The 10,779-nt window shown below is 44.1% G+C and overlaps 1 protein-coding gene across 1 annotated transcript; it reads right to left on the bottom strand.

The window, feature by feature from the left end:
• Positions 1-452: 452 nt before the first annotated feature.
• On the bottom strand, positions 453-8,190 carry LOC106940312 (prosaposin receptor GPR37L1-like). The gene is made up of 4 exons (XM_015023026.1): positions 6,647-8,190; positions 3,344-3,652; positions 2,877-3,248; positions 453-2,009 (listed from the first exon to the last, which is right to left on the bottom strand). The coding sequence occupies exons 1-4, from the start codon at positions 7,346-7,348 to the stop codon at positions 1,836-1,838; spliced, it is 1,557 nt and encodes a 518-aa protein (XP_014878512.1). The 5' UTR covers positions 7,349-8,190; the 3' UTR covers positions 453-1,835.
• Positions 8,191-10,779: the final 2,589 nt, after the last annotated feature.

The raw sequence follows: 10,779 nt of genomic DNA, 5'->3' as shown, positions 1-10,779 counted from the left end.
AAGTTTACAAGACAGCTAAACCAATAAGGGCTTTAGAAATTCGTTTAGGGGAAACTAAGAGTCTTAAATGTTTTCAAAGATGTCAGTGACACTACATAAACATTTGCTTTGCTGTTAGCTCATTAGCGGATTAGCAGAAGTGTGTCCACTACCTAACTTCATTTAGGTTATTTCTCCTCCATTGTCTGAAGCTCTAACAACTGAATTTTAATCAGGTTGCAATCTGGACTTTGATTAGGCCGTATTAGTGGTTCTGTTGTAGATCTGTTGCTGTATTAAATGAGTCAGTTTGGTCTGATGTGGCGTTTTGCATTTTGAGCGCCGTATCGATCACCTTATCCTCATACATAAAACCAGTAGAAAGGCAAAGATGCTCTTTAAAGCAGATCGTTGCTGATCATCATACAGATCTTATGATGCTGATTTTGGATACAGAGACACAAACAAACAATCCTGACAAACATGTTGTAATTTCAGAAATTTAACATTAAAACACAGAATATTACAAAGGCACAATCATCCATGTCACATAAAATCTGCATCCTGTTTGCAGTCAAACAAACATGGGATTAGTCGTACTTCTATCCTGAAAAATGTAAATCTGCTGTTCCTTCATGTTCTAGACATTCTGGTTAAGGAACATTAATACACTTTAATCTACACATTTAACCTCCTGACCATCGCAGGCTGAGTCTTCCTCATCTTCCTCCATGTTCTTCATCAACATCTCGTCTCTTTAGCTCAGATTAGTAGCTTCATTATCAGCACAACCTTTACAGAAACACCTGCAGTAAAACACCAGTACACACATTCAACAGGCTCAGGGAACCACCTGCTGGGCTGCTGCTGCGCACCAGAACCAGCTGGTTCTGAACACCAGAACCAACTGGGTCCAGTCTGGTTCTGAACACCAGAACCAACTGGGTCCAGTCTGGTTCTGAACACCAGAACCAGCTGGTTCTGAACACCAGAACCAACTGGGTCCAGTCTGGTTCTAAACACCAGAACACAGAAAATCTGGGCCAACTGGGTCCAGTGTATTTGTGTATTAGTTAAATAATTTGCTCTGAGTTAAATATTTAGTTTGAAAACTAATTGTTCACGTTGCTAAACTAAAACTAGCCTGGAAGCTAAATATTTTAATTAAATATGTTACAATCATTATTTAGTGAGCTAAATGTTTATCTTGGAGTCTGAATATTTATCTTGCCAAATCAATATTTAGTTTTAACAACATAGTGAAAATATGGCAGGCTAAATAACTCAAATTCCTGCTGTTAATTTTTCAGTTTGTAACTTTACACTTGGCGCTTCATGGAGTGATTTATCATGTTTCAGTTTTTAGTTTCAGTAATCCAGACGTTTTGCCAGGGGTGTGAAGCCAGCTGGTCGTAGCAGCAGACCTTCAGGTTTCTCTCTCAGCTAAACATTCATAGAAACTACAGCTTTGATTTAGCTTAAATTACTTTCAGTAAGAACAAAAAATAACTTCACAGCTTGGATCTACAGAGGGCGGTCGGGGTTTTCTCTTCAGAGTCCTGGGAACAGGTTCCTGCTGTCAACACAGGTCTCCACAGCAGCTTTTCTAACTGATGAAACATTAGTTCCTGTACAGACAGGAAGCTGCAGTGTCCCGAACAAAACAGTGGTCTGGCTGAAAAGGTGTGCACAGGAAGAAGAAAGGTGATGGAAAAAGATGGATAGATCATGTAGAGAGCAGAAGAAGAAGTTAAGAAAGACGAAAGGAAGGAAACCTGGAGTTATTTCTAAGAGATGACTGGACATCCAGGAGAAGACGGATGCATGGAGCGATAACTGAAGAGGAACGTGTGGCTCTAGCTGGAGATGGACAAGATGGCCGTCGTGTCTTTAGCCTTGTCAAAGAAGATGGAAGTCTCATTGGCTGCCTTCAGTTTGACCTGGGCGGAGCCTGGTGAGTCCTGGGCCGTGGTTGGCTGGCACTCCTGACAGCAGCAGCAGCAGCAGTCCATGAAGGCCTGACCAAGAGCCTGAAACACAAATTAAATCTGTTTGAACCAGGAAAGCACCAGCTGGGATTGGACAATTTAATGCTCAAACTGGGATGGACTGAACGTCTGGACCAACTGGTAGGACTAACGGCGATGCACTCTGGACCCGCTGCTAACAAGATATTAGCTGAGCTGGCTAATTTCACAGTCACTGCAGTGTTCAAACATGAAATCAGAGGAAACAGAAAGTGGAAGAAAGTTTCCCAAGAACACATCTTGGTTGTTATTTATTCTGTTACAACAGGAAGTGAAACTTCAGAAAAATAAGTTTCTGGATTCGGAGATACTAGCAGTCATTTGGAAACCTTACATCTAAGGTCGGGATCAGCTAGCAGACTGCTGCTAGTGATGCTATTCATGTGAAATGCTAATAAAAGATGCTTAGAGATAGTTAAAAATATGAGCTCTGTAATATTTCTCTTTGTTTTGATTCTTTGTGAAATCTGAGTCTGGAATAGTATTTAATTTGATGCCAGTAAATGCATGGAAGCCCTAAGCAATGAATCAAAGTTAAATTGGACCTTTTAGTGGAATCCATGAAGAATAAAGTTTAAAAGACAGAAAAGGACCTCAGCTCCAGGTGAGTCCCAAAGCGCTGCTAGCTTAAAATTCTCCTGAAACGTGACATCCTGCCAGGCCTTTGCTGGTGATGCTCCTGTCTCTAATTGAGTGGAGATTTTTTTTTAAATCTTTTGTCCTAAATTTGTTCAGCTTTCTCAAATGATCAGCTGCAATGATGGAGAAACAAACACCTGGACATCTACAAAGGCCAAGATTTAAGCAAATCTTTGGATTCATGTCTTTGGTTAGACCCCCCCAGTCCGTGGTTCTTTAACTTTGACCCACCTTACACAGACACAGCAGCAGCACCGGCGTCACCGCGCACTTTAGGAACAACAGGAAGTGATGTAACAGCTCCAGAATGGCTGCTGTGCCCTCAGAGACGGTGATATGTGTGCAGGCCAGGGTGATGTTGCAGACATGTTCTGGCAGAGCGCAGATCCCATAAACCACGGCTAGCGCCAGCAGGGTGCAGTTCAGCTGCCGCTCCACCGCCTGGTGCTGCTGGCGCTTCTGGCTGTTGGCGCGGTCGTCATGGTTACGCTGCTTCTGGGCAGAGCTGGAGTCGCTGTTGACGTTGCGAGTGGCCATCTGGCAGAGGATGGTGAAGAGGACGGGGAGGCAGAAGTAGCAGCCGAAACACCACCACATGCGACCCTGAAAGAGAGATGCGATCGGAGACTCAGCACCGCCTGGATGGAACCAGGATGTTCTGATCCAAGAACCAGTTCACTGGTCTGCCAGAAGCTCACCTGGTGGTACCTGAGGAGCAGGGAGTGGAGGGAGTCGGGCAGGTACAGGGACAGTGGGGAGGATGGGGTGATGGTGCAGGTGTCAACCATCCTGCCGGTGGACGGAGACACCGCCTGGCTCAGCTGCCACAGGAAGATTTCTGGGCTGGACAGCAGCAGAGCCGAGAGCCAAACCAGCAGCATCTTCAGCAGAACGGAGCGGCAGCGCTCCACCCGCCGGGCCTTCTGCTGGGGCGAGGAGGTGGCGGAGTGGAAACGGTCGATCCCCAGGGCGCACAGCGTGAAGGAGGTTATACCGAGAGACGCTATCTGCAGGCACAAGAAGAGCGTTGGTGTAGGGATTACATTAAGACTCTGGTCAAGAGTCCTAGTGGGTTTCAGACGTATCATCACCGCTTCTCAGGATACAGACAGTAGAACACTAACCCACGTTGTCACATGGGTGTTTACAGTGTCTTCAGACCCAACAACTAGAATGCATTGTGTCTTCCTGACCCAGACCCAATTTAACTGCCAGGTGTCTGAACTGAAAACGATACCTATGGAGAACAAATCATGTCAAACAAAAAGGAGTTTCAGTGTTTCTCCAAAAACATGCTGGGGGCCTCTAGTGCAATTCACCAGTGGCCCACCAGATTTTTATGTTGAAAAATGTTAAAAGATACAGAAATGGAAAGGTGCATGAGCAGGCATCATAATTTGGAAACAACAGCATGTGAACCTAGCTTAATCTGTCTTTACTGTTACTGGTGTATAAAAACCATATTTAATATGAACAAGCAACACTTAGCCTGGTGGGGAGGCAAAGAAAGCCTGGTGGCCTTCCAGGCTTATAATACTCTGGAGGAGTCAGGAGGTGGATGAGCCGGTGCCATTTGCTGCACATTTCCACATCTCTGCAAAGAGAGCTAGCCCACATTTTGAAGGTGTGATCAAATTTGATCTGCATATTGATCCATATCTTTAATGCACCATATTGAAAACACTCATTTTAGCGACCAGAACCCAGGAGGCCAAGAGCAAAGGATCCCAAATACCTGAGAGCCGTTAGTGGCAGAAACTCTCCACCATGAAGCTTTCTGGAGTCCCTGCAGAGGGGCCCCTCTGCCAGGCCCCTCACTGCCACACCACCAAGGTCATCCCCACAACCAGGCCCCATCAAACCAGCGCAGGCGCAGAGGGAGGCGCTGCCGTTGCCCAGCAGGTGAACCCTGCCTCCCAACCCCCAATCACCCAACCCAAGGTGAGAATTACAACACCCCCAACCAAGACCTGCAAACCAAAACCCAGTCGCTCTGTTTTCAGGAAGGCTTTGGCTTTGGCCACGTACCTCAACATCAATTTACTATTTAATTAGTAAAACACTTTAAACAATGAATATTGGTGTTAAGCTCAGTGTTAGTTATAGTGAACTGGACCAAAACATTAGCAGCTCTCCACAAAGCTCACCTTAGAAATCTAACAAAGTTTCCAAAGCAACGTTGTTTTAGCCAAACAGCAGGACGTTCCAGCAGGCCTAGCAACGGGTTGTTATAGCAACCAACAGGAGAAACATATCAGGGTTTTGTTTTTCAGTGAATGCCATCCCAATATCAGAGATTTGAACAGATTCTTCAGTTTTCTTAGCAAGTCTATCTTGACTTGGCTTTTAAATAAGTCAAATCCTGACTTTTAAACATGTTCAAGCTTATTTCCATGAACTGGATGAATAGAAACGGCAGCAGTACGTCGATACGGAGCATTTACAGGAACTTTGTTTTTTAAACGTTTACTTTACAGGACCTCAGGAGTTTCTTGATACTTTCCATAGCTACTTTCCTTGGAGTTACTTTAGCAGAGGGCTGGATGAGGGTGTCTGTAGGGTTTACCTTTCTGGAAAGTGTTAAAAACTTTCTCAGAAACTACGGGGTTTAAAGTCACTTTCTTAAGGCTTCCAGAGTGAGGTTCCTGAAATTTACATTTTACCTTCCCAGATCTTACACAATACTTTGCAGTACTTTTTGAAACTTGCAGGTTTCCTTCTCAGAGTTTACTCTTTACATTCAATAAATCTCTGAGGCATTTTCCAAAACTTACAGGTAACTTTCCCAGAATTTAAAGCTTATATGGCTCTTTTCCAGAAAGCACAGGTTGCTTTCCTGAGGTTCTGGGTATTTTACTAGAACTTTGGGGAGTTTTCTTGCTCTTTCAAAGCAGCAGGCTTTCCAGAGCTTGTGGGACTCACAGGTTGCCCGTCTGGAAACTTTAGTTTGGTAGTTTACCAGTTACACCGTTATGAAAGGACAGACGTGAATCTCTGGTGCCTATCAGTTGTTGGCCACCCTGTGAAAGTTTTCTGGCTCTGCCTCTGTTCATGACTCCCAGTCCTGGATTTGCTGCCGGCACCGGCACCACTCTCCCTCCAGAACCCGGTATGCTGCCTTGGTTCTAGGTTGTGTGTTTCCGTATGGGTTCAGGAAGTTCTGGTTTTGTTATTGGCAGCAGAATTGCTGCTGATTAAACACTGAAATTTCTGCGTGTGAAGATGGCTGGTTGTTACACTGACATGTTGGTTATATAATCATTTTAATCAGTTACATTCATGCTGAGGAATATTTAAGAACAAGCAAGGCATCGATGAGTGATGGACTCAGAACTTTTCAGTGATGGACTAGAAGATATGAAGAGCCCTTTGTTATCTTCAGTCACATATTTATCTCTGGATCACTTTCTAAAATATTCTGTTATTGGTAAAAAAAAAAATAAATCAATCAATCAAAACTTCAGATGAACCTGCTCTTCAGTTTCCTGGCTGTTGCCTTCCTATGCAGTTCTGCTCAATTCTCATCTCCCTTCAGTGCTCTGACTGGGATTTCTCCCATTGAGCTGGATTTCCCAGCCATCAGCTAACAGAAGAAGTTGTGAACATCATCTGTTTTCTAACTGTAGTTTCCTGTGCAGGTCAGTGCATCTCTGAACGTTGTAAACGTTTACCTAATGAGGATGTTTCCTGCAGATGTTCACATTGAACACGCAAGAATATGTTGGGTACAACATGAAACTGCTGCTGCGCATGTTATGCAACAGGTTGTTGCTAGGTAACCACTCACCTTGCTTAGCTAGCTGTGAGAGGTTGAGCTGCTTTCCTCTGCCTAGATTATTATCAAATTATTAAAATTCTATCAGATGCATCATCTATTGATATTGATCACATCTTTATCGCGATATATATTGTTGTTTTTTGTAGCTTCAACACCAGCTTCTTCTGCAGGGGTCAATCAAACTATCTTTTATTAATTCCTGTGACGTACACGGCCCGCCTACCTCCATGTACGGCACCAAGCGGCAGGTGATGTCGCCCAGGATCCTCCGGTGGGACAGGTGGTTGAGCGCCACCACTGGAAGGCAGACCACCAGGACCAGGAAGTCCCAGAATGCTATGCTGGCCAGCAGGTAGTTCCAGGCGGACCTCATGTAGTAGTTGTTCCAAACCACACACATGACCGCCATGTTGGCCACCACGCCCACAGCCAGCACCAGGCCGGCCAGGAGCAGAACCACATACGCCACGTACGAGCTCTCCACCAGCGGGTAAAACGGGTTGAAGGGACCCTCGTCGTCGGGGTTGGAGGTGTTTGCCTGGAGGTTGATCTCGTCTCTGTGGTTCAGTTCTACCCTGGTTGTGTTGCTGAACTCTGTGAGTTGAGGCGTCGTCACCCACTCGTTCTCATAGGAATGGCTGAAGGTGGACTGCTGCTCGTCTTCATCTGCGCCGCGGGCCAGGCGGACCCGGCGGTCCAGGTCCAGGTCCACCATGTCGGGTACAGGGGGGGTGTGTTCAGGGTTGGAGGCATCGTCTGCGGGCTTTAACTGCTTCCTGCTCTTCAGGCGAAGAGCCTCCAGCTGGACGCTGTCGGGGGATTTATGGGGATTGCTCTGTTGCTTGTCCTGTTGCTCAACAGTCTTTGCATGAATGAACTGCAGCGGGAGGTAAAGACAGAGCAAAAAAACAAATGATGGAGCCATGACCTACAAGTTTAAAAGATCTACTTCCACCTCAAACCAGAACCGTTGAATTTAGCCTGTTTGTGGAAAGTCCAAGACCAACAATCCGATAAAACCCCAGGAGTATCCAAGAAGGTTCTTGAACTCTGGAATAAAATGATCAGCCTGTGTTTGGAAGTTACCAACTGTCTTCCTCCAAGATTGGTCAAATAAAAATATCCCGATCCCAGATGCAAAAGTTGAGAGTTGAAGTTGAGTTTTCCAAACTGAGCAGAACTTGTGTTGTTTGCTTGGACATCCAGCTGAGAAGTTTCCTCCTCTCCAAACACTCAAACTATCTCACTTCAGACGCTCCTGTGTGTGTTTCCCATCCATCGGTAATCCAACCGGAGCTCCAGGAGGTGGAGGGCAGGGCGGGGAGCGCTCAGGTCCGGATCCCGGTCTGGACTGCAGAGGGACTGGCTGTCCTGGAGCTCTGAGGGTCTCTGGGAACAAGCAGCCCTCTGCTGCACGGCTGGATGGAGCTTTTGTCAGGACTGGCATACAAACAAGGCTGGCACCCTCACAAATACACACATTTGCCTGCACAATCACGCATGCATACTTTCTTTTGGTGGTTTTGGCTCTCGCTTTCTCACACAGAAACATTTAAAGACGCTCAGTTCTGCTGCCCTCTGGTGGAGAAACGGAAACCAGCTGGGGAAACGCCTAAAGCTGACTAAATCATTCAAAATTATTAAAACAAAACACAAAAGATTTGTTCTGAAAATACGATGGATTACTAGGGCCAGACTGAGTTTTTTATATTATAGTTAGAATATTAGTAGAATAAAGAAGATGCAATCTCACAAGAAATTCTTAAAATTACTGGAATAAAGTTGTTTTAATGAGAGCAAAGCTTCAGGATAGTGACTTTTTTTTTAATAGTTGTTGCTTAATAGGCTCAAAGATCTGACCTGATGATATTTTCACGCTGATGTATAAAAATATGACATATTTCCTTATTTGTAAAACCAATAAAGTATTTCCTGCTCAGCATTCTTCATTTTAATTTTTTTTTTCAAGTAGGAGTAATAATAAAATTTCTACTAATTTCTACTGATATTACGACTTTAGTCTGGAAGCTTTATGACTTTAATCTCATATTTATGACGTTTTGTTGCATGACTTTATTTTTGTTACATTATAACATCATTAATTCTCCTACGACTTCTTTCACATATTGTTTTTTCCTAGTTTGGTTGATTCAGGCGGTGCCAGTAGATCCTGGAAGGTGATCTGTTAGAAACTTGGCCCCGCCTCAGGAACCCACTCATCCAATCAGAGGCGGTTCGGTCCAGAAGGTTCTGGCTCGGCCCGATGTCTCCACGTTAACCTGGAGACCTTCCTCTTCCTCTCAGCTGCTCTTCATCAGCAGACCTGAAGCTTCCTGAAGGTTTTTACCGAAGTGATTCCCAAACCGCCGTGAGCTCAGAACCAGAGCTGCACTGCAGAGCTCATCGCATTCCTGACTGCATTGTTTCAAACATCTGCCTGTTTTTTATATTTCCATACATTTGAACCGTGTGAGAATAGATTTTTATCTCCTGTAGTTGACCTTTAACCCCCAGCAGGACATACATCACTGATTCACGTGTCGGACTGGAAACGTGTTGGGTTCAATTATAACCTGAACTTGATTCATTAACTATTAGACAGCAAATAGTTTATTTTTTTTTTTATAATAGTAAGTAGATTTCAGTTGTAATTAAAGTCCTGATCTAGAGTGGTGGAGACGACGCGATGATGGAAAAGTGATAAAGGTATTGATGATGACTGGTATCTTTGCAGTAGTTACTATAACAGCTGATCAGAATCTCTTTCCAGATTTTGTTCATCTGCTGCTGATCCTGTTTTCTTCCTTCACTTTTCATTTTTTCCAAATGGTTTGACTCCTGACACCATGTGAAGTATTTTGGCGATGCGTTTGTGTCTCAGCCACCAGCTGGTGGAAAACCTGCTGACTGTCACAGTGTGAAGCTGCAGGAGCCTGAATGTTTTCTAGAGCCCTGATCAGAGACCAGTTCCTTCAGGCCTGACCGTTTGAATGCTGCATTAACTCATGACAGTCCTAATGGTGACTGTACCAGTGTAAATATTTTCGTCCCTGCATAGGAATAACCACATCGAAATGTTCTTTTAAATCCTAAATGATTTTAAACTATTTAACATGTCATCACAAACCATGTGGGTGAATTTAAACATAGATTCGGATAAAACTCCACATTTAAATTTCTGGATCCAAGAAGCCAGGAGCTCTTCAGCGCCCCCTGCTGGTCAGCTGCTTTGTTTGCATCTGCTTTGGGTGTTGATTATCCTGATGGGCGCCATGTGTCTGTGGTTACCATGACGACACCAGTGACTGAAGCTTTAAGAGATGCAGCAGGTGAGTTACTGATGATCAAACGTTTCAGTCAATAAAATAAAAAAGTTGCAAAAATAAAAATATATATTTTTTATTTTTTTAAGAAAATGTAGCAAAGATTGTATTTTTATTCAAGGCATTATTTAATAAAAATCTAAAGGCTTTTGCCAGCAGAGGGGGGCAAGTTAGTGGACACACACACACACACACACACACACACACACACACACACCTTAGATGGGAAGGAAAGTTGTGTTTTCCCTGTAGATGCAGCGGCCATGTTTGGACTCCATGTTTGGACTCCATGTTTGGACTCCATGTTTGGACTCCATGTTTGGACTCCATGTTTGGACTCCATGTTCTGTTCTGTGAAGCTCAGAACCGGGAGAAACGGAGTGAAAACAGAAAACTCTCCCTGGAGTCTCCAGGACCGGTTCCTGCTGGTTCTGACTGGTTGGTTTCTGGTTTTAAACTGGTCTGAAGAACAGAGTCACTGGAAGATCATCGGATAGAAAAACTGAAGTCTGACAGAAATTTAACTTATTTTATTTCTCTTTTTCTTTCCTTTTTTAAATTTCTTGCTTTCCTTCTTTTAGAGCTAGGTTATGTAGTTTAACATTTTCTGCTGTTTTTCTTGGATTTGTTGTATTTTTCTATCTTTTCTCTGTTGTTTCTGTCATTTTTCTGTCATTTTTGTCGTTTTTCCTGCGTGTTCCCTCCTTACCTGCAGTGTTTTCCCTGCAACTGCAGGATTTCTGGAGAAAAGCTGTTGGTACCTCACAGGAAGTCTCACTCCGTTCCCCATGCAGGAAGCTTTACGCCTCATAAGAAACAAACGAGTGCTTGGTCTGATTTTCCCATTGCCATGGAAACCAGCGTGCTCCCAGTCTGAACTCACAGAAACCTTCAGAGGAACTGGGAAGTCTGGACGGATCGGCTCTGATCAGACGGATCAGGAAACGGCAGCAACACAAATTTATGATATTAAAACAGTGATTCTTGAGAAGTGGGACAAAATGGGTTTAAATTTTTCCCAAAAAATTTTTAA

This window comes from Poecilia latipinna, unplaced genomic scaffold, assembly GCF_001443285.1.
Source record: "Poecilia latipinna isolate Pla-1442-1.1 unplaced genomic scaffold, P_latipinna-1.0 Scaffold3173, whole genome shotgun sequence".
Classification (NCBI taxonomy): domain Eukaryota; kingdom Metazoa; phylum Chordata; class Actinopteri; order Cyprinodontiformes; family Poeciliidae; genus Poecilia; species Poecilia latipinna.
Note: the sequence above shows the minus strand (reverse complement) of the source record. Positions and strands in the feature narration are given on the sequence as shown.

What these genes read in the sequence shown, in the direction of transcription:
- LOC106940312 (XM_015023026.1), bottom strand. Translation starts at nt 7,348, where the DNA reads ATGGCTCCATCATTTGTTTTTTTGCTCTGTCTTTACCTCCCGCTGCAG. An exon ending in GCTTGGTGCCGTACATGGAG is followed by an intron (nt 3,653 to 6,646) that starts GTAGGCGGGCCG and finishes TTGTGCCTGCAG; the next exon opens with ATAGCGTCTCTCGGTATAAC. An exon ending in TGCTCCTCAGGTACCACCAG is followed by an intron (nt 3,249 to 3,343) that starts GTGAGCTTCTGG and finishes TCTCTCTTTCAG; the next exon opens with GGTCGCATGTGGTGGTGTTT.